At 37.5% G+C, this 25,215-nt stretch overlaps 1 protein-coding gene across 1 annotated transcript in view; it reads right to left on the reverse strand.

Annotated features, from left to right (window-relative positions):
• PTPRN2 (protein tyrosine phosphatase, receptor type N2) overlaps window positions 1-25,215 on the reverse strand; it is a 506,489-nt gene that overhangs the window by 363,928 nt on the left and 117,346 nt on the right. The window contains 2 exon segments of the mRNA XM_026069273.1: window positions 2,259-2,338; window positions 19,485-19,571. Of these exon segments, the coding sequence (XP_025925058.1) occupies window positions 2,259-2,338; window positions 19,485-19,571 (167 nt within the window).

Below are 25,215 nucleotides of genomic sequence, written 5' to 3' on the forward strand. Positions count from 1 at the left end.
GAGGCAGCAATGTGCCCTTGTGGCCAAGAAGGCCAATGGCATCCTGGGGTGCATTAGGAAGAGTGTTGCCAGCAGGTTGAGGGAGGTGATCCTCCCCCTCTACTCAGCCCTGGTGAGGCCACATCTGGAGTACTGYGTCCAGTTCTGGGCTTCCCAATACAAGAGAGACATGGAGCTGCTGGAGCGAGTCCAGCAAAGGTGGACTCATCCTAAAACGATGAAGGGACTGGAGCATCCCTCACATAAGAGAAAAGGCTGAGAGAGYTGGGCCTGTTCAGCCTGGAGAAGAGAAGACTGAGGGGGGATCTTTTCTAGGTGCATGAAGATCTGAAGGGAGGGTGTAGCGAGGATGGGGCCAGACTCTTTTCGGTGGTGCCCAGCGACAGGACGTGAGGCAAYGGGCACAAACTGAAACACAGGAAGTGCYGTCTGAACATGAGGAAAAACTTCTTCACTGTGAGGGTGACAGAGCACTGGCGCAGGCTGCCCGGAGAGGTTGTGGAGTCTCCTTCTCTGGAGATATTCAAAAGCCATCTGGACACCGTCCTGGGCATCCTGCTGTAGGTGACCCTGCTTCATATGTAAAGCTATTGGGTATTTTTCCCGATATGCATTTTTTACATAAATCTACAATGAAGTTCATCTGCCATTTTAAGTCCAGTCACTCAGTCTGGTAAAGACTTTATACATTTCTTCAATCAACTTTCACTTTTAATACTGTGAATAATTTAGCATTATTAGCAGGCTTTCTCATCACACTGCTCAGCCTCTTTCCCAGCTCATTTATAAGTATGTTGAATACCAGACCCGCAGAGATCCTTGCAAAACTCTGCTGCTATCTCCACCTTTTGAGAAAACTGATAATTTATGCCTACTCTGTGTTTCTTGTCTCTTAACCAGATACTGATCCATGTAATTCCTTTTCAATGGGACAATTAGTTTCCTTAGAAACTTTTAGTGAAAGAACTTATCAAAAGTCTTTGGAAATCCAGGTAGACTCTGTCAGCTGCATCATGTTTGTTGAAGCCTTCAGAGATATTCAATAAGTTTCCAAGGCAGGACATTGCTCCAAGAAAGCCATATTAATTTCCCAAATATATCACACACATTTAGGTGTTATGATACTTACATAATCAACTACAATAATTACTCTATTGTAACTTCCATTAATTTCCACAGTACAAACCTAAGGCTTATTGGCATGTTAAATCTGTTTTTAAAAATGGTATCCCATTTGGTACTCTCTAATCACCACTTAACAAGAAAGCTTAAAGTGAAAGGTTTCACACCACTAATAGTGCTTAACCTTTTTTTTGACCTTAAGCTCCTTAAAACTCTGAGCGAATACAATATGGTGTTGGTGACTAGTAAATGTTCATTCGACTGTTTTTCATAATCTCTTTTTTGAGAAACAGATCCTCCAATGAGTCTCATACAAAGAAAGGTTCTGGCATGGAAACTACTCCAGTTCCTTCTACAGCTAAATTCATTCCCGATGGAACAGAGCAGGAGTTAATGGACAATATTTGGCTCCCAGTTTCTCTTCATACAAACTTCTTTTGTTCCTGTCTTTCAAGCAGTACTGCAACTTGTTTATTTGTAACTATTAAAAACTATCAATTGGTTAATTTGGAAGCGAATCAATTATCAATTCAATTACTTTGCAGAAATGATTTCTTGTAGTCAATAACTCCTCCATAATACAGTTAGTAGCAAAGTTGATAAGAAGCCAACAACAGTGCTTATAACAGTGGCATTTATTCAGAAGCAAGTTAGCTTTAGAAATAAAATGTTTACTCTCAAGATTAACGGGTCATGGAAATTGCCTAAGCAATACACCAACAAAGGTATATTTATACCATGTTTTGATCCAGAAATTAAAGCTAAAATGCAGTAATATTTTGCTGCCTGAAAAAAGTATCTTTGAAAAGCAAAGGTATTCAGTTCTCATTTAGAAATATCCAGTCTAGTTTTCTAAGTACCTGACAACACTGAGTTTTTCACCATGCTAGGCCATGTCTACACGTCTCTATTTAATCCATTTCCTCTACAAACAATGAAGTCTCCAGCAGTTTTAATTGACTCAGAGATGTTACACTTCAATTTCCCAAATGTGCCACTCACCCTCAACTGTCTCCTTCCTCAAATGTCAATCTTCCTGAAAGAATGTGCTGTCACTTTGTTCTTTGTAGTGATACTGCCCTCTAAACTGAAGAGTGGGAGGTCACAGTTTGGGAAAGGAGCATAAGGATTCTTACCTGCTGCTTTGGCAACATCTCCAGTTGAAATGTTTTGGAGGTTTGAGTGCACTCTGAAGGTCACAGCTGGTCCCAGCACGCTAAAAGAGATTATTAAAAATGTAAGACTCATAATCAAGAGACATGGCATAATATTCCTTATCAAAATAGGTTTCTAAGGAGAAACTATTAAGACACCATTTAGCCCTTTTCCTTTGCTTCATTAGCTACATTTGCATACATTCTTATACCTCTAGTGTGTTTTTTTGTATATCTTGTGCCTGAATGATTTCAGAGACATTAACTAAACTTCAGAACACTCCTGTAAATATTATTCCTACTATGAAGATGGCAAAATGGAGGCACAGAAATTAAGTTAGTCACTCAAACACAGCATAGAACATAACTGGAATTCAGCATCCAGAGAAGATTGCATATGCTTTCAAATTTTATAAGCCTTACATCAATACAAGCTTAGTCCTCTTATCATGACTGTAAGTCTATGAATCCTACCTTACAGAGGGACAATAAAGAAGCTCAGAATATTGATCATGATCCTATTCTGCAAGAATATACGTGGGGAAAAGATTTTGGACAAATCTGATCCAGTGGCTGAAAACTGAAACCTATACACATTTTGTCCAGAAAGACAGCACAAAGTATTTATCTTTTAACAACAGAGGTGATCATCTATTTGAATAACTTGTGAAGGGACGTGATGGACTCTCTGCTGACCCTTTTGGGTTGAGTCTGATGGCTCTTTATGGCATTAAAATCTATAAGACATTTACTGAGCGAATTACAAATTAGCAAGATGAAGAATGGCAGAGTAAAGTGTTCAGGGTTTGACAAAAATTTTTTCACTGTGTATTTTTAAAGAAAAATAAAACCATATAAGTAGTCTTGTATTCAGTTGCCACTGATCCCAATAATACCAAACTTACTGTACCTAAAAGTAATAAAGTAATAAAGTAATTTAAATTCTGAGATCCTTAATATTATACTAAAGTACATATACATGGAAAACATATGAAAAATACACACAAACATAGTAAAAGTATTTAAAAAAATTTTGAGGTAACAAGACCCAGTAGAATCTACAATGTACATTAACAGRAGAGCAGAGTGCAAGGACTGAACAAACATGAAAATTGGCACCATAATAACAGTTTGTTAAATACTATGTATTATGTGAGTTCTGAGGTTGTTATTAGTGACATAATCAGTAAGAAGAGCTATATTTGTACTATGAGTAATAATCCTGCTTCAATCATTGAAGAATCATTCAACCATTGAAGTACATTACCTAGAACCACACATGCAACATACTTTGACCTTCTATAGCTGTGGCTTATGAGTGAATGACATCTTACAAGTTGCTACATAAAAGAAGTATGTTGAAAAAAAAAATTTTTATTGCAGGGCTTGAAATGCATTTTGTACTTTTGTAATTGAGAGCACTTAACGAAGTGTGCTTAATCGAATCACACATGTCCTATACAGAAACACCTTTAAACTTTTTCCATTCTAGAGAGAAGAAAATTATTATTGATCATAAGACTTTGCTTAGAGGTCACAAAGGGAATCAGAGTAAGACTAAGGAGCTTAATCTTTTACTAAGCGAGGCATACACTGTACACATTCTATTCTGGAGTTAACAGGATCTGTCATTAATCAGTCTCTTTTCTCTAAATACTTTTCTGGGCGTGGGAGGGAGAGAGAAAAGAAAACAGAAAGATTTTATTGCTAAAGGACACTCCAGATGCCATCATTAATGTGCAAGAAATATATTTTAATAAATATTAAGTAGTTATAAAGCATTTATCAGCATCATTTAAATAGTTCTTTACGATATAATACAATTGCATATATTTTATTTGAGATACATAATTGCTTTATAAAAATTCAGATCATTCACAGATTCTGTCACTGAAGGTGAGATAATCCACCATAAAAGGCACATGGGAGTTTCATGATACTATGCACTGAATATAATTGAGCTTTACACTGTCCTCCTTTTTTTATTGCCAGCCTAAGAGAAATGATGAGTCCTCTTCTGTCGCTCTGATGCTTATAGTGTAATCAGCAGTGCCTTTAAAGAAAAGCAGGCACCAAGCTAGCATGCAGGGGGCCTATGACAAGGACAACATAAAGAAACAACTTCATGTATCCCCCAAAATTTACACCATGTATTCCACTGTAGTCAAGCACCTGAAACTAATGCTAACTTTTAAATATGGTGTAGTTACACTGCCCTTTGGCTTCACCAGCAAAGACAGCACAAGTTTCCTCCTGCTCCTTTCCTCACCTTGGTTCATGCCTCTGTCTCTGTGCTAGGGCTCACTCCTCACTCACTGCAGCTAGGCAGTTAATGGCATCATTAAAATCATATCGATTAAGAACTGGATCCTTTCAGTGATCCAACCCAGGCAGCGTGACGTAGGAATTTGAAACAAAGGACTCCTGCCTGTCATTTAAGACTTCCTGGGACTATCACAGCGTTCTCTCTCTAGTGACTCTGCCTTGATAATCCAGCAAGGCGACAGCAGCCAGAGTAGACAACTCATGCCCACGTATGCACTGCCACAAGCACTGTCATTTCTCCGCACGACCAAAGAGAAAGTGTAGGAAAATAAAGAGAAAAAAAATCAGGTGGGGAAAAAATATCCTTATGGGACTCTGATAATATTGGTTAATACCCATTCTTTTGGGGAAGAAATCTAAGAAACTTTTAAGAGGCCCATTCATATATTACCATGTGGGATACTGCTTTATTCCGCAGTAGTAAGTGAATGTTTGAATTTAAGAAGGATTTGCCAGGTGACAACATAAGCACAACTCTGCTAAGAATATCTACAAAATATAGAAAATAAACCAGTTCTTGTCGCAACTTTTTCACACATTGGTATTCTGCTGATTATTTAAAAACAAACAAAAGACCTTGAGATTACTTGGCCAAAATTGCATTTCTGCTAGATGTTTTGGGAACTGACTGCTTCAGGAGCTCATAAAATGAGATTTTTCTCATGAGGGGTTTCTGGCAAAAGCACTCAATAAATAAACATTTCAATAACAATGGATGCCCTTTGGGGAATCCCTCACTCTTCATTGTGTGTTGGACGAGAACATTTAAACAAAAATAGTAATTATTTGACTGAAAAATATATTTTAAAGGACTCCTAACAAGAAAGTAACCAGTCTGAAAAAAGGTTCTAAGCCACATAAAACATATGCCTGATACTTACTGACCAGGAACTTTAAATTATATAGATGAGACTGCTTTTTCATGATGTTGTCAAACCCTCTGAAGCCTAGCTAGTATTAATGGCAATTGTCTTTACACCCCTCTAAAGAGTGGCGCTCACTGAAGTGTGTACTGTTGTTTATGACCTGATGAATTGCAGACAAACCGCTCCCACAAATCACCGACGGTTCTGCCAGTTAGCAGAGGCATCCCCCCTTGGTGGCGGACTGCATCACGCGAGCGCTCACAGTGCTCTGCGCATGGAAGCAATCAGAAATGTAAAATACAATGCCCAGTCTGAAACTTAAAATAAATCTAATGCATGCAATGGAGTATTTCTCCTGCTATAACAGAGAGATTAAAAGTGTTAGGTAGCAGCACATTTACTCTCCAAATACAACATTTTATGTAAGGTTTTAGGTTTAACAATTCTCCCCCCAAGGTGCATACTACTACAATTACATCTATGTAGATTTGTAGTTAACTTCTCTGCCATAAGTGAACTTAGACCCACCTAAGTGAGAGAAGATTGGGAGTTTTAAAATTCATGCAGGCTAAATTATTATAATTGCACATAGCATCTTTTCGTAATATGTTATGTTTTTTGAATAAAGGTAAGCAAATCTGGCTTCAAGGCTAATAAACAGTGACTTCTCCCCCCACAAAATGTAACGTCTGTTGCAATGACCTGCTACTTTTATTACTTGAAATTTACTGACTAATTACCCCCTCTGTTGGCTGTCAGAACTTTTTTTTTTTTTTTAATTTCAATAATGTTGCCTTCAGCCATAATAGTTTTTTTTAAACAAAGACATTCAAAGCATATTGCAAATTGTCACCCTTATGTGCTGTTGTTTTATATGCTGTTTACTAGAGATGAAATAATTACAGTGTTTATACCAAAATGACTTGAAGGTTGATTGCTGATTTAATAATATTCCCCTCCCCATGGGATTATATTTCCCATCTGAAGGTGGAGGGAGCACAACATGCACAGAAACAAACAATATTATTTGTGTAAAATAAAAGTATTTCCTTTCATTAATTGTTTTACAATATAATAAGAACGCTGTCATTGTGTGTCTGTCAACAAATGAATGGTCTGAATAAACAGAGCTGGAGCATGATCAATATGGCAAGGTCCATATAACTTTCAAGCCTTAGGTTATAATTATATTTATGAATGGCAGGATTTAAATCTCCATAAATTATGTATCAAGCTTTGCATGCCTGTTCTTCTCCCTCATGTGTGTCTGCTTTAGTACTACAGTATCATACAGAAGGGTTACTATGAAATACAGTCACAGTCTATCATACCCCCTAGTGGAAAAGGATTTGAGAAACAAGTGCCAACATGGTTATGTTTATTCTTGAAGATGAGACACAGAACTGATGCCAGATGGAAATGAGTTGAGGTTGCACATTTTTTAAAAATACAGGCAGAGTGCAATTTCTTGAGATTGGAGGAAGATGGGGGGATGAGGATTGGATATTTCCAGCATTAAACATTCTGTTAATGACCCTATTTTGTAAAACAGAACTTGCCTTAATAAAGCTCATATTTGAAATTAGAACCACTGCTTGTCTATATGTTCATTTCAAAATCCTTTAATCTCTGGGGGTTAAGAAAAGCAATTAGTAACGCTCCAGAGGATTGTGCAAAGTAAATTTTATAGCAGCAAAGGTAATTGTCACAGGAAATGTTTGGTGGGCTCGAACTAATGACTTGCAATGTGTACACATTTCTGTGCTTTCTGTGTTTAGGAATTTGAACCTAAGAGCTTCTCCTTATCTCTAAGGAATGAACTAGAATGTTGATGATGTCTACTGTTAATGTTGCACTGATATCGCCTTTCCACCTTCTCAATATTGGAAAAATTAAAATGCACACACTTCTGCAAATGTATTCTATATCATATATACTCATACATAAGTATACTTATGTCAAATCAAATTGACAGAAAAAAAGCACATGACTAATAGAGGTATTCTCATAACCCAGTGTCTGTAACACGACTTACAGAGCAAAGCAAAGGCAGAGAAATGCCACTGGTCACCCTCATATAATATCGAGACAGATAAAAAAAAAAGTGTACACTGGCTGTTTTGTGCTCCTTCTGTTATTCAAAACATCTGTAAACCCACTGGGCAGTTCAATCAGGTTTCACCAATGTTTTTGGCCCAGTCTTACTTTGTGGATCACTGCCTTATACTCTGTCTATATTACATAAGCCTCACTAAACTTCAAATGCTCAGGAAATTTATGAAGTAAGTAGTGGACTAGTCTATCTTCTACAAAATAATTTCCCTGAACTGTTGAGTAGAGTATATGGATCATCATTTAGACTTAATATCTAAAAGGCTCATAATAGAGAGCATCATATTTTTTGCTCTTTCTTTACTGTTCAAAAGTTTGACTTTTGATAAATTCAGATGGAAAACGAAGCAATGTACAGCCATATATATTCTCTATTCTCACATTTCTGTTCATATGGATGTACTTACAGCCACTGATGGATTAATTTTTTTTTTTCCTATTTTAGCAGATTGAGCTTCTTGCATTTTCCCAGTTCTTGGAGCCCTTCTCTGGAAACTCTTAACATTCTCCTTAAACTGAAGAGCGACACAGTATTCCATAACATGCTGCATTACTGCCAAAAAAATACATTATCTATTCATATTTACATCCCTTACATACACTAAGTATGAACTGTTTGTTTGCAACATTGACTACAGAAATCTGGTCCTGTATTCAACGTATAGCTAGCCTGGATAGAGAGATAGAGAAGATTTGTCATATTGAGATCAACAGCTTGTGTCTGACAATGGCCAAGCACTAAAGATGAAAAAGCAAAATCCCTGCTAATGGAGAGATACTAATTGAACTGCTTACTGGCATTAACTAGCTCAACACGTTAGTGGCATAATGCCTTAAATTCACCAATTAGTGATTGGTTTTCTATTGCCATTTACACTGCATTAGAATGGTATACACCATACAGCTGGTTATGGCATATTCAACAGAGAGATGAGAAAGATTAAACAGATTGACAGTTTCAGAACATTCACATCTTGCAAATGTAACTATACGAAAACAAAACTTAGGTCTTGGTTTGATGTTTGCATCTAAGGCTTGTCTCTGCAACCTACCTATATAGTCTCTGTTTAAAGTAAATCAGCTAATTCCTTGGACACCCTGTACTGTCCTCTTTGCTTCCAGTGCCATAGAGGAACTGGCTCTGAAATGGTGCTCCCTGAAGTGACTCTGCTGCACTGCTCTCACCAACTACGACTGACACAGTAATGTCGTTAGAATAATTTCAAGAGTAAAGTCACCAAAAATGGATGACTGGTCAAAAAAAGGGATGCTCTACAACAACAGCAGTCCACATTTGGTAGGTCTCTGATACCAACCAATTTTAACGGATTCTTCGTATAATCCTTTATATTTTTCAAAACTGTGCTAAATACATTGATGCTAATTTACAATGCAAAAGAAGATGAAAGAATATTTTGAAGGTTTTACAATTCACTTGGTGAATATTTTTTGCTAAGCCTACCATTTCAATTATTTAAAAAACTAAGAACACTCAATTTAGAGATTGATGCTACACTCAGTTTTGCCTATTTTTATTCTTTACAAAATGCAACCTCTGATTCAAGATCTATGAATAATTTTCAGAGTTTTAAAATAATTTTTCTATTAATCTGTCACAAGCCATGAAACTTGACATTTTCACCACGCTGAGTACATGAAAGTTGCCAGCTTTGCCTGCCATGCAAATAAGGTTCTTAATTACAGTATTTAAAAGAATAAACATACAAGTGCTGTAATTTCTTTTCCTGAATGCTAAAAATGTTTGGACCCTGAGAGACAGGGAAAACGGTCCCAAATGTTTAATGCTTAAATGTACAGTGATTTTTCATTTCATACCCAGAGATTAAGCTAAATGATAATAAAGTTATGTCATTTTTTGAAAGATAATTGTATACTATTTATGTTTCCATTCTCCTTTATATCTTTTGGCAGTCTGGCTGGTAGGTAAATAAGCAGACAGTCTTAAACTTTTAGCCAGTAAGTATTCAGTGCATTTACTGACTTCAGGTCTGCTCATCCTCTGCATACCTGTATTGTTGTTGGTGTCTGTCACATGCAAAATCTGTCTACTGGGATGATAATCACCTTATGCTCAGCTTGCGCAAGTGACTTTTTATAATTAATGAAGAGCATGACTCATGTGTTAGGACTTTTGCAGAGGTAAAGGATCAGCATCCTCATAGCTTTGATAGGAGCCAGATAGGATGCACATGTTTCATGACTAGACTGAGCACAACTGAATTCTACAGAAAGCAAACTGCTACAGTGTCAGTTCAAAAAGCCACAAAACTCTGCGCTACCTTGCTGCAACTAACCCCTGCGGTTGCTCTCTTATGAACCTAAGAGCTTCTCCTTATCTCTAAGGAAATGAACTAGAAGATTTGGTTTTGGGATTGCCCTCCAGCTCTGAGCGAGAGACACTTGCCATCAGCTTTCTTCCCTTGCAAAGGAGGCGCTGCTGGAGAGAATTTACTGGGATCTTTCATTCACATCATTCGAAGAACATTTGCTTCCAATGCCTTTATGATTCCTTAGAAATACAAACCCTTCCACAGGCAGATCATAGTGCAGGTCATAGGCCTGGATATGCAGTATTAACTTGTTAGGTGAAAGAAAAAAAAAGGGGGGGGGGGCAGAATAATTTACCTGTTCAGCGAGTCTGTAATATCCATTCCATACATACAGAGAGAGAGAGAGAGAGAGAGAGAGAGAGAGAGAGTGTTGGAGAACTGGGTAACCAGGGGCAGGAGGATCAAGAAATACTTTTTATCTATCTTAAAATGGATTATTCTTTTAAACAAATCTTTACAAGAATCTCTTCTTAAAAATTACAGAGTCAGTTTCCCTGTATGAAAATCTTTTTCCATTTCTAATATTAGTTGTTCTATTTGTGGAGCATGTTTTAGTTCAAGAGTGAGAATCACAGTTCTCTGTTTCTATTCTCATATCTGTTCTGTATGGCTTTAGGAAAAAAAAAAAAAATCAAGCAAATTGTCTTGAGTTTCAATTTACCCATCTGTAGACTGGAAATGATTACCAGTTAATATTGTGTGAAATATTATATAAATTAAATGAAACAGCACATATTCAGTAACTTGCTTAAAAAAAGGAGTATATTCTGCCTACTTTATAATGATCTCAGCCTTAATTTTATTAAAAAGGAATATGATGGCCTTCAAAGTCAGACAGAGGGATGAATAGCAGAGAAAGAAGTATGAAGTTAAAAATAGACAGCTAGATAAACTTTAAAAGCTCACTTTTATCTGTAAGAAACTTCTCTTGAGTAAGGACCTATGACTACCTGGATATGTATCTATAAAACTGGATTTCATTGTGCTTTGGATTACAAAGGTGCAAAACCTTTGATTTAATGAGATGAAATGTTGTAATGGAAAGCCAAACTTAGTACATTTTTATTTATACGAGTCTCTATATTTTTATGGTCTTTCTGCTTTGTCACCTAGAATTCATAAAATGCTGCAGGCCAAAATCCTTCTTGTTATTTTAATATATTTTTATATTTGTCTAGCAGGAAAGTTACAGTGGAGAAGGCAAAATGATCTTGGTTATATGCACATTTATTAGAGAAAAGCACACAAAATATATTATACCTCAGGAAAAAAATCCACAAGACTAATGTAATGCTGAGGTTGAGAAATCACTCATTTTTAAATAAAGAAATGCACAGTTGAAACTTCCACCTTATACTTGTTTCCTTATCCTCATTCCTTTAAAAATTGATGCATCTTTATATTAGAAATTAGTTGTCAAATAAGACAGTATGTACCAGAAAACACAATGTAATTTCTTATAAAAACCTGCATGCGATGAGTTATAGCAATACATTTCTCAGACAATTTGTTTTCCAGACTCACTAAATCTGCAAAAGAAGTCAAGTTTGAATAAAAGTGGATCCATTATTTCTGAGTTATGCATTTATAATATTTTAAACAAGATTATGCCAAATAGTGTTAGTCCATTGGTTTGCTATTTAAAAAAAATAATAATAATAAAAAAAAAAAAATCAAAGAACAGGTAACAAATATTGTTCAACTTTGCTGAAAGGTGTACCTTTTTACTGAGACCAAGCATAGACAGTTCAAATCAAAATGAAAATGTTGCTTAAATTCTGGACAAATAAATGGAATGGAAATAAAACTGCAGACTATTGCTGGTTTATACTATAGCACTATAAGCAGAGCAGGAGGACTATATGTTTCTTCATAAACACAGTATTAGGACATTCCTCTCAGTAAATCTAACTGGCATAGATGACAAATCAGCAGAATCTGTCGATCTAGAAGAACTTCATTAAGAGTCACCTACAGGTGTTCATTATACAACAGAAAAGAGATTCATCTCACTGAAACATGGAGAAAGGATTTATCTGTACAGAAGAGGGAAGTCTGCATGTTCCTGGCTGATGTAAAACAGCTAACAAGCCACTGTGCTACCTGTCCCACCACTGCTCACTGGGTTGAACATACCTCCCTCGCACCATCCTGCCTCTCAAGCTAGCAATAATTTCCTGAGGTGTTCACATTTAGAGCATACATATACCACATGTCATAATCTATCAGCATGACGAAGTGAAAATACCAAGTACTGCTCCAATGTTTAGGTTCTGGATGACTGAATATGATTAACTGGCTGACTGAGTTTTTCAAGCGTTAGAAAAMTAACATGACAAACAACGAATAAAACCTATCCGGCACGATCAGGACCCTAGAGCCAATACACATGTTCATAACAGGTGAAGCCGGGAGCACCACTCATCAGTTTACCTGCTCAGCACTTTTGATTTGAACAGGTTTTAAGCTTTTCCAAACTTTCACCACTTGGCCTGATTTTCAGAGATCTTCCTCAGAGCAAGTTCTTTTCACTGGGCTGGCTGACTTTTCAAATTGTATGTATTCCAGCCCAAACATTTCAGCCCTTCCAAAGAACACAGTTAAGGAAAAACACCATGTGGTTATGTGAGACTTTTTCTTTGAAAAGATAGTGGAAAGTGTCTCCAACCCCACTACTCCAAAATAAGGTTTTGAAGTATGGCAAGAATGTGTTTGTAGCAGTTTTCTTCAAAGATGTGGGGGTTTTTTTGTTTTTTTTTTTTTTTAATAGGATCTCTGCCTTCCAGGGATGAATGGTGCTCATGTACTAGAAAAGATGACAATTTTTAGGTGCCTCAATTTCATTTTTGGCAGACTGCAGGAAGTATGTTGCCAACAAGGCACTAAAAGGATGTAAAGGTCCTGTCTCTGCCTTGACTGGTACCATCCGGTTCTGCCTCAAGTTCAGATTCAGTTCATCCGATGCACAGTCATTTAAACGCAGCTTGTCAGTGGAAGCAGGTAGCACTGTCTGAACTGCGAGCTGATTGCTGGGCCTGCTGAACACTCAGAATGGCCATCAAAGACAGGGTGGTCTGTGTCTCTGTACAAGAACTTCTTCATAGGAGAGGCCATATAAGCTATACTCTGAGAGATCAGATTGGACACCTCAAATTACCAGAGGCTTTGACTTTAAGCTCTTTATGCTTTAACTCAGATCTGTACAATTCTAATACCCCACCTCTCATGTGAGTTAAGTGCATCAATTCATGTCTGTGAAGCATTTTGATAGCCTAGTGAAGAGCACCGCAGAAAAAAAAAAAAAAACAAGAGGAAATGGTTTTTCTGACCTCAAAGCAGGATTTGAATAATGTACAATAAATAAAGCCTGAAGCCACACATTGGACAATGAAGATCAAATGACACTGAAGAGCTGCTTGTTAACTGAGCATTTTCCTTTCTGTACATGGAATAAGACAGAGGTCTGTAGAAAAATATATAGATACAATCAAATATTTTAAGACTATATCATAATTAGCCCTTATTGAAAAATTGATATTTTGGGTCAGCTGGCCTGAAAAAAAGAAAATATGGAAACAATGGCCTGAGTACAGACCAAACTTAAATTTTTTTTTCGTTTTTATCACAAAAATAAAAGCATTTGTCTTATAAGCCAAATGTAATTAAATTTTGAAACAAGTCATTATGTTGAATTGAAAAAATTAAAGATTTTATTTTCAAAATGCCAAAACATTCTGCTGTGGCTTCTATAAATTTTGTAAGATATTTTTCAGCTGAAGCAGCTAAACAGTTTCTATAGATACCTGAATTTTCATTTTTCATATAATAAACTATTCAAGTCAAACATTAAACTCATCTTTAGTCTCAATGTGTATAGAGAAAGGAGTCGGGTGAAAGCTAAAAAAACAGCCTCAGGCCTGGGAGTTTGAGCTTTAGACTCTGAAAGACCAGTCATGTGGTCTTTTAATTTAGCTTTCAATATGCAATACATATGCAAGCAACCCTACATGATATGGAACGTGTTGGTAAAATTTTATGGCTTTGCCAATAGAGGAGATAATATTACATAAACAGAATCAGCTTTTGCACCTTGAAAAATCTATGAACACAAACATTTGAAATTTAGCATAAGCATCCTGTCCATCTCTAACTTTACATATATCACAGAATCACAGATGGCTGAGGTTGGAAGGGACCTTTACAGATCATCTAGTCCAACCCCCCTGCTCAAGCAGGGTCACATACAGCAGGTTGCCCAGGACAGTGTCCAGATGGCTTTTGAATATCCCCAGAGAAGGAGACTCCACAACCTCTCCGGGCAGCCTGCGCCAGTGCTCTGTCACCCTCACAGTGAAGAAGTTTTTCCTCATGTTCAGACGGCACTTCCTGTGTTTCAGTTTGTGCCCGTTGCCTCACGTCCTGTCGCTGGGCACCACCGAAAAGAGTCTGGCCCCATCCTCGCTACACCCTCCCTTCAGATCTTCATGCACCTAGAAAAGATCCCCCCTCAGTCTTCTCTTCTCCAGGCTGAACAGGCCCAGCTCTCTCAGCCTTTTCTCTTATGTGAGGGATGCTCCAGTCCCTTCATCGTTTTAGGATGAGTCCACCTTTGCTGGACTCGCTCCAGCAGCTCCATGTCTCTCTTGTATTGGGAAGCCCAGAACTGGACGCAGTACTCCAGATGTGGCCTCACCAGGGCTGAGTAGAGGGGGAGGATCACCTCCCTCAACCTGCTGGCAACACTCTTCCTAATGCACCCCAGGATGCCATTGGCCTTCTTGGCCACAAGGGCACATTGCTGCCTCATGGTCAATTTGGTGTCCACCAGGACTCCCGGGTGCTTCTCTGCAGAGCTGCTTTCCAGCAGGTCAGCCCCCAACCTGTACTGGTGCATGGGGTTATTCCTCCCTAGGTGCAGGACCCTGCACTTGCCTTTGTTGAACTTCATGAGGTTCCTCTCTGCCTACCTCTCCAGCTTGTCAAGGTCCCTCTGAATGGCAGCACAGCCTTCTGGTGTCTCAGCCACTGCTCCCCATTTTGTATCAYCAGCAAGCCTGCTGAGGAGGCACACTGTCCCTTCATCCGGGTCACTGATGAATAAGTGGAACAGGATTGGACCCACTGTTGACCCCTGGGGTACTCCACTAGTGAGTGGACTCCCACTAGACTTTGCGCCACTGGTCACAACCCTCTGAGCTCTGCTGTTCAGCCAGTTCTCAATCCACCTCACTGTCTGCGTGTGTGCACTAGATGAGCACACTCACTCACACACACATATATACGTATATACACACACCTTATATGTTTATATAGAGAATTACTGTAACACTCTGAAACAACAGTACTAGATAGGTATTCATGTTGTTTTATGAAATGAATATAAGGTGTTCTACTGCTGGTTTTCCAGTGCAAAATTAAACATGGGAATGGGCACACTTGGTCAAATTATCACCTCTCCTCGAAGCACAGTTCTCTGAATACTGAGCATAGGTAAGGTAGGAGGTAAAAATGACCAACATGCCCACTAAGATAAACAGACAGAAGAAGCCAAAGCAATAGAACAAAGTGGGAGAAAAGAGCCACAAAGAGCAAGAACTCCTCAGTGGCAACAGGGAAAAGCATAATAAGGTAAAGGAAGAAATAAGCAAGAAAAGAGAAAAATCAGTGTTGTCAGTGATTTCACAGGGAGATGCAGTATCCATCAGAGGATGTAATAATCACCAGAGAATTTCACTCATAACTGGCACCTGAGAATGATAGGATATACAATCTAAAATACTATGACATCAGAATAATTTGATTTCTTTCCACATAAAGATATTCGACTAAGCTTAAAGCTGAAAAATCCCTTTAGCAATTTTGTCAGTAAATATACCAAGTACGAGAACATTAAATAAAAATACAGAAATAATTATGTATTAGTTAGAATCCAAAAAAGTCATGTCTCTTTTCACCAATGGCTTTGACTGTAGATTCCAAGTGTCCTTCCCACTACTCTCTAAGTTGAGCCAACACATTTTAGTATTTTTATTATGTTTGGATGTTTCTTGATAACCTCTCATGCCTCTAAGTTTACTCTAAAATGGGCAAAACCTGTAATTGCATGAAGAAGGTCAATGTTGCAGATTGCATAGTGGTAATTTTTTTTTTTTTTTTTTTTGGGGGGGGGGAACAAATGCAAAGTGTCCCAGAACTACCACCCATCTGACTTCAGTTCTTGACACCAGTCCAACAATCAATCACCAGAGGCATTGGACACCCATAATTAGATTATAAAATCATAACTATAGCCATTTTACGTCTGCTTGCATAATTACATCAGCATGCTAATATCCTTTTAATGGTCTCTAATGATGTAATAAGAAATAATGGAATTTATTTGACAGCTACATAACCATTAACAAAACATATTAAGCATAACTAGTACTTCCATAAAGATTCAGGCTGTATCCAAAAGTGACAGCTAACATGTTGGATATTTTTTGCAATGTTGAAATATTTCTAATTATGTATTCCCCAGATATATTCCCTCTCATCTGCTTCACAGGGCGAGCAAAGTTTATGTCAGTGCAAACTTGACAACAAACCAACTGTGGAAGTGGACTGCACCCTCTGGGAGCCAAGCCTGAGGCTATGCTGTGAATTGCAGGCCATCGGTTAAAGTCGGCAGGATTGTGAAAAAGAGGAGATAAGCTGATTACTACCACGCATCAACTAATCAAGAACTAACACGGGAATTGATAGAAACACATAGCAAAAGCAACCTATTCTCTGAGGCAAACTCCAAAGCATGGGGAAAAGCTAAAAATATAGAGAACAAGAGACATTTGCAGACAAAACTAATCAAAGCCAGTAAAAAGGTATTTGTGAACACTATTTTTCAAATTACTTTTTGTGGCAAAAAGGATAAAGTGTTATTTGATAATTCTGACATTTCCTTTAAAAGAACTCACCACTCACCTTTTCTCCTCAGTTCTTCTTACCCTCTTCTCATTGAATGTGATGGTTTTGTCTATACTTTGAAATTACCCCGTGGTTCTCATTAAGAGGTGTTTACTCCAAAATTCTTGCAGCAGTCTTGAAAGTTTCAGGCCTACACTATTACTTTCCTACCATTCAGAATGCTTGGAGGGAAAGGAGGGAGAACTGAGACTTTTAAGTCATCCTAATACTCAGGTCAGAGTACAAATTAAACTAGTATGTCATACTCCCATTCCTTTCAAAATCCTYGATCTCAGGCTTCCTGATTCCCCCCCCCCCAATAATTTATCCATTCTACAAAAACACTAAGCGTATAAGGTACTTTTAGTTGCTAGTTAAAAAATAAATTAAAAAAAATTCCATGATGACTTAGGCTAAGTAAAAGTCATATTTCCTGAGACCCCTCATTCTCTCGCTTGAAAATGTCAAAGGTAGATTAGGAATAATCATGAAGTCAAGTCTTTCCTGAAACCTCTCACTGTGAGACTATTCAGAAGCTAACTAGAGCCTTCAAATTCATACAGTCCTCCAGTGATGGCTGTGTAGTGGTGACAGAAGAACAATCCAAAAAAGCATTAATTCTTTGCTTGGTAAGACCTTTTTCTAAGGCTTCTAACTACTGCTTTATCTATTAGCTAGATAGACATTTCCATAGTGCTTTATGGGTTTAACCAGAGCCAAAGCATCTCATTTTCTTAAATCAAAAACATTTATTACACATGACTTCTTCACTAACTTGAGATCTGGGATATTCTTTCATTTCTCTTTTGCAGATTTTTAGATTTTATTTTAAAAAGGCAAAAACTGATTAAAAGATGCTGTCTTGATAGACATAGAAGACCCTGTCCTGTTTCAAGTTACTATCATCCATAATACACTGTTTTAAAAAACTGACTATACAATACAAATACTTTTGGTGCAGTCAAATGGCTGTTTATTAATGGATGCAAAGTAACCAGCCTCCCTAATGCTGCATATTAAAAACAAACAAACAAAAAAACACCACACACACAAAAGAAAAACAGTTATTCATAGCTAGCTATATCACTGGAGGGATACTTTTCGTTAGAAAGTGAATCTACAGCCCACCAATTGCAATGCTGTTGTGATTTATCAAATGATAAAACATAACCAAAAGGCTTTTTGCAAACAATTAGAAAGGTAGGTGAAAGTGCTCTTGTACTGTAAATGAATGAAGTTAATGAAGCAGAACTCATTGATTCCAGCAGAGAACTTGTTCCATGGGATCCCTTTAAGTGTGCAGCAGACTTTGATTTATCTGCTAGTATTCAAACTCCAAGTTGGAAATTCTCCTTATAAGGAAGGCCATACATATGGTCATTTTTTGTAATTTCCAAACTCTCTTTTCATAAAATAAATGCATTTCATAAAATAAAAGTAAGAAGAGTCATTTAGCAATACAAAGAATAGTTGTCACAAACAAAATATGGGTGTATTCTCCTTCAAAATAACTAAATTCAATATGCCTGGCACCTCTCAGATTTCTAAAAAGATTTTCTCACCAGTAGTCTATTTCTCACTGCACATGCTATATGCAAGGGATATAATTCTTTTTTCCCAAATAAGAACAAGCACTTCCACCAAAGATGAAACATCTTCAGACTATCACCTAAAACAATGAATTACATTCACTGGAGCTGAAGATTAAACAAAAGTTGATAGCACCACAAGTAAGGCTAAGAAAGATGCTGCAGTTCAGCAACACAACTGACAGGCCAAAACAAGCAGTCCCAAATGCTCTCAAAAATAGGCAGCAACTGGATGCTACCCAGACATCAGCTATTTTTTGTGCGCCAAGATATGACTTATTTCCAGCAAGCTGTCAAAAACCTCCCACAGCTGACCCTTCTTTTCCATTACTTCTCTATCAAACTATTTTTACCTTCTGTTTCTCAAAGGAAGAACTAAAGTTTTGTGTAAAAGTTCCTACAAAATGATCTCAGAAAACAAAAAAACCCCACTACATTTCTTTACCAGATATGGAAAATCATAACCTTGCAGCTCAGAAGATGAACACACAAAGCATTCATCAATATGAATCATAGGAAGAAAAAACAGTATTTCAACATAGTTGAACTCCCTGTGACTTGTTAAATGAGTAGCTGACCAAGCAGCACGACCCAGTGTGCCACGCATCGGACTGCAAGTCAGGGACCCAGGTTAACATCAATCTCTGACGTCGTTTCCCCCTCAGCAGTGCTAGGTATAATAACCCTTCACAAGACTTGCCTTAACTAGACGCTATTAGATAATATGGTAATATTTTTACAGCACTTGAAACAGACTTTTTTCCACCCCTTTCCCTATGGAAGCATAGGATTATTTCAGTCTTTATAATTTTTTAAAAATAATTTGTTACTAACTGTATATACACAATAAAGTATATATAATGCATATATGTTCATTATAAAGATCATCAGGATATTCTTTTTTTCCTCTTGCACACTCTCATTAATTTTAGCATAAAAAGTAGTTATTTCCTCATAAGACGAACTATTCAAAAATAATGAGAAATCCAATAAAATAAAAAGGGGCAAATTCCATGTACATACTTGACATCATCGAAGGCACTCATCTGCAGCTTCAGGAGATCTGCCACTTCCTTTATTAACTCCAAGCCCTTTTCCACACTCAGGGGGCTGTTGAAAGGGAGCAAGAAAACACAGCATTACAAAAATGGAACTCATCAATACTTGAGAGGCTAAAAGTCCCAAAAGAGTTATCACCTTGGCCTCTTAGAGTCTGCAAGCCACCACTGACTGTATTCCTGTCACATAGTGATCGTGATATCAAGGGAATTGGGATCAGGTGCTTCTTCAGGCATGATGAATCACCTGAATTTTCCAGCAATAAGACAAACAATAAGGTGTAAATGGAATTGTTAGGAAGTGTAATGGGCCCATGATGCAGCAACCAGTTCATCTCAGTCCCCAATAAAAAATGTAATAAAGTAAAAGGACAGAAAGAGAGAAAGGATTGACGAGACAAGGAGGGAAACAAACAATGAAAGTCAAATTGCAGGGCTCAGCATCAAATGGACAAGGGAAAAGCATATTTTTAAATTCATTAGTTTCTAAAATGAATCTTCGCCCAGTGAAAGGATACAAAATTATTATGGATTTGAGAGTAAACAATGGAGCAAGGCACACAGTCCAGAGGACACTGATTAGATACATAGGAGTTAGTTTGGTGTGTGTATGCACTGCTGACAGAACCCACTTTAAATCTTTGTAACCTTTGTCAATGCCACATTTACATTTTTTTAATTCAGAAAACAGGTGGCAATCAAGCATAACACAAGAGGGCTGCTATCATTAAAAAAAGCACTTAGCCAGATACAAAATTTATATTTATAAAAATTTCAGGTTATTAGAGTTGTTACAACTCTAAAGATGTATTATGAACATTCATTCCCTAACAGACAATGCCTTGTTTAACTGTTGTGCAGCACAGTGAAACCAAATAAAAAGTATTAAGAAAATAAAAATATAAGGAAATGATATAGCAATGTCCAGTGAGAAAAACAGATGCAACATTCTCTGTTTAAATTGTGATTACAGAATTATTCTCAACATTGTTAAGTCCCAAGCTCATAAAATTAAACCTTACAAGCCAGAATCTTATCTAACTTATGCCACTGTAAGTCAGAAACAACTTTGATGAAACTAATCCTGGGGGAAAAAAAGGTTCTATATTTTTTTCCTTCAAGGTCTTATAACAAGTAAGAGACGGAGGGGTCAGAAAAAAGCACATATTGTTAGACATGATCTTTACAACTGGAATAAGGGGAAAAAAGATTTTTCAGAGCCCTGGACCTGGATCATTATTTCTGCTTCACAGTTAGTTTTTGAATCTAATTTTATATCATTGTAATCACTGTCACAATTTTATTTATTGTCTCAAATGAGCCCTGTGTTTATTTATTTATTTATTTATTGCGCTCGGTTCTGCATACACTGCCCGAAGGGCACCTCTATTTAAATAAGGGGATATCTCATGTGGACCCTGGTTAGGATGGAATTGCTCAGCCTCCCTTTACGCTACTAACCCAAAATGCTCAAGAGACCTCCTGTCACACAAGCAGAGGTAGCCCCTCAAGGCACCAGATAAATTTAGAGTTTTTCTAGATATATAAGACAGAAATGTTCCTGTGTGAAAGTAACGAAAGAATCTGATTGTTTCTGCAAGGGAAAAAAATGTATTATAGATTATTCGTAAAAACCCTATATTTCAACAACTGACAGTGGGTAGAAATGTGAATATTCCCACCACTACGAAAGCAGATTGTCATAGTGACTCAGGGGCTTATGTGTTAATTAAATCTTTTCTCCCAAAGATGCTGGCTTACATTTTGTGGAAATGATTGGTGTCAGCAAGTGGGCTTTTACTGTAAAAGCAAGTATACGCAGAGGTGCAAGGAAAGTCTGCTGTGTATATTGGTGTCATTTTTCTACCAAGGGAGTCTCATTTGTACAAGCTCAAGCCCCCACTCCCCACTTACCCCTCTTCCCATAAAAAAGCATTTTCCAAAGTGAAAAAACAGGATATACTGCTAAAAGCTGATGTAGTAATAGTAATGGGAGAACTAATCAGAGCATTTGAATGCCAGAACCCAGCAAGAATGCCAACACCTTTGGGAGAAAAAACGCTGCCGGAAGACCAATCTTTTGCAGGCCTGATTGTCCAGTAGTAGTTTTTGTAACTCTCATACAACAGGAAAGGAAAACATACAGGTTCACAAACTGCATACAGTTTGTTAGGCTAAGAAATTGTAATTAATGACAGCACAGGACAGATGCAAAACCAATACCTGTGTACTTTTCAAAGGCATTGGTGCTATCCATTAACCTCTTTGGTGCCAGCGCTACTATTGATCATACTATCACAGCTGAGGTTTCACATTAAGAATGATAACTTATAGCACAGTATTTTCCAGTGCTTTTTTCCCTGACTTCTTAACATTAATGCATACTAGTACTGCTACTTACAGTTCTATAACACTTGTATTGCAGGAGAGTTGAATATTCAAAAGCTTTCTCTAAAAATGCAAGAACATCATCAAGACTGCATTTCTGCTTTGCAGTTTGTGCAGCGCTGCATGGTCTGCATTTGTACAATGGTTGCCTTTACCTCTGTTTACGCTGTTCCCAGAAGAGTGTAACCAAGCTAGCCCCCATTACAATGGCAAGGTACACCCACAACACCCACCCGGTTTCAGGTTTATACAAAGACTGTTAACTGAACACAGCACACGCTGCAAACATCACCCATCCTGCCGCATGCAGCCCTCCCACGGATCCCCGGTGCGAGCACACCGTACTGGTGGAACAGTTGCCATTTTGGGATCTTTCACATACTATGTTTGGTTTTCTGCCTGTTTGATTCCATTCTACATGAGAAGTTTAATACATCATGAAGGTGGGAAAAAAACTCAGAAGTATCAGTGTTATTTTTTTATGAATAAGATTAATCTATTGTTTGTGAACCATTATCCACTACAGAATTAATTCAAAGGAACGTGCTACATAAACCAAGAAGAAAAGACAAAAAAAAAGGTTCAGGTAAGGAACAGATAGTGAGATACAATAGGCAGAAGTTGTAATTGTAGAAAGGAGACTCTTTGGACTCAGTCCTGAGCTATAGCTCCTGAGCTATAAAACAAAGCTGTTTTATCAAGGCCAGAGACTTGGGAGAAGAAAGCTAAGAGTGGAGACAGGATCCACATTAAATTTGACCTGTCGAGCTGGTCATTTAAGTTCCCTACACTGGAAGAGGAGAGAGGGGCCGCCCTTTTGGGCAACAGGCCTTGCTTACTCCCCTTCATCCAGAGCAGGACAGTGCAGAGCGAGTTCTGGGCTGTTCCCCCTCGGTCTCCAGATGTGCTACAACACAGGTATAACTCATAGGAGTTTTCTTTCAGGGGCTTGTGACAACGCATTTAAGTAAACAAGCAATGGTGAACCCTTAAAAGAGAAAGCCTGGCCTACACAGGCCTCAAAGATACAAAGCACGTATCTTTGAGAAAAAGTAAAAGCAACAGAAGTATGTATCTTAGGGAAAAAGTGAAAGCAACAAAAAGCCTACCCATGGATGCTATTTATGCTTTGCATGTTCTCCTGAGTTTAGCTAACCTCTTCATTGGCAAAGAAAATTAATGGCTCCTGCAGTGTCATTAGCAGTCCTTCCAATGACTTTGACACTCTTTTTTCAAAGGTCTTTAAAATTTCTGATCACCTCTGATGTAGATTTTGGCCTTAGGAAAAATAAAGTGTTGGAGGATGTAGCATTTCTTCTTCTGATGACACAGCTGTTGCTACCTGAAAATGTAAGATTGTGCTTACTTCGGGTGTCCTATCTTTACTATTATTTCACTGGCTGTACATTTCTCTTTTGCATCTTCCTTCAAGTTCACTGTGTTAAGATATGATAATATGTCAGCTGAAACAAAACTGGATACATCTCATAGTCTAAAATATTTTTTTCTCCTTTTTAGTTTTCCAGTTTCAGTTCTCTACAACTTGGAAGATAAAATGAGAGTCAGAAAGTATAGGAAATTAATGTATAACTAACTTCCTTCCATTGCTTTATCTTCTAATACCATCCCCATCTCTGAGTGCCAGCCTACACATTATTTTTTAGCTAACAGACTCAAACCCTTATCAAACCAGTAGCAGAACTCTGTTGCACTCAGATGCCAATCTCTATCTCACATTATTTGTAAGATGTACTTTGTTTGAAAGGCTAATGACAATGAAGATATAAATGGAGGAATGAAATATAAATATTTCCTTTGGGGTTTATGCAGATATATTTAGTTTTTAAATCTGGCACAGCCTTTCATCTCCAAAATGTTTCACTGCTGCTTTTGTTTAATCTCATTTTGTTGCACACAACTCTTGCACTAAACTAGTTATACCTGCTAGAGCATATGGCTTATATTTCTGCTCACAATAGCCAAAGTTATATGGTACTACTGCATTATCCCCTACTACACTATCAGATGAAATGAACTCCCCAGCTCAGGGCAAGACTCTGATGTCATGATTTAACATCATCACATAACTGTGAAAACTCTCCTATCCACTTTCATCATGTGAAAAATAAATGGTTCAACCCATAACTACTTGTCTGAGCTAAAAAATCATAATTTAATCAGCTCCCTGTAACTTCATCAGGAGTTTTGTCTAACAAAGAAAAGCAGACCTTGGCTAGAGAGCTATTGTATTTAGAAATGAATCTGAAGGAAAACTACAGGAATAAATATCCCTTAACTTTAATGTAAGCTGTCAAGCACTTCTGAAAATTAAGTAATCCATTTAAATGTTTAAGAGTGAACTGGGGGGGGCCTTTCTTTACATAATTGTTCGGTAAAACCTCTCCACAAATTGTACTGGACATTGAATACAGGAAAATTAGATTGCTTGGTGAAAATAATATTCTGTATCTTCCAATATCTAAATCCCTCCCAGTGAGGGAGCTGAAAACAGAAATATTGTTAAAGAGCAATCCACTTACTGAGGTAATTCAAATAATAGAGCATTGGATTATAAACTTCATCTGTTATTACCTATTAAAAACTTCACCTTTCATTTGCTCCATTTACTAGAAAAATATGGGGCTAAGGAGTTGTTTCTACAATCTGGTTCCAGAAAGTTGGCACAATTTAGATCACATTAAGTGATTTCCTTCTCAGGCTATAAAACTGCTATAAAACAGAGTTTGCTAGCCAAATTTTAACTGTCTACACAATCCCATTGTCCTCAGTGGTCTTATAAATAAGTGAGAGAATATCTGCTGCTGAATGTATGATGAATGATGAACAGAACACATCTTCATCTGGAAGACACCTACCAGATGACCCTGGCCAAGGCATCTTCTGACCCTGAATTTCACCATCTGTAAAATGAAGACAATGATACCGACTTTCTTTGTTAGATGCCTAGTATTATTATATAAAAGACTGGTATCATTTGACTTGCATCCCTTCTGGATGTAAGAATAAAAAGAGCAGCACTATTGGCAGTCCCTAAAGGCTATACATATTTCTCCCTACCAAGCATGGAGAAGATGTTGCAGCAGCAGAGACCAAGTAACTTGAAAAAGAAAATGCATTTTTAGTTAAAACCAAACTTCCCTCCTTCCTCTACCAAGAAATTTGTTTTAAACTTTTTCAGCACAGGTCATCTCATGCTAGTCTTAGGGCACACCAACAAGATGCTCCCTCGATCCAGGTGAAGATAACCTGTCCTTCATTGGCAAGTTGGTAACCGTGCTAAATGCCTG

Source organism: Apteryx rowi, unplaced genomic scaffold (genome assembly GCF_003343035.1).
Source record: "Apteryx rowi isolate R43461 unplaced genomic scaffold, aptRow1 scaffold_29, whole genome shotgun sequence".
NCBI classification, from domain to species: Eukaryota; Metazoa; Chordata; class Aves; order Apterygiformes; family Apterygidae; genus Apteryx; species Apteryx rowi.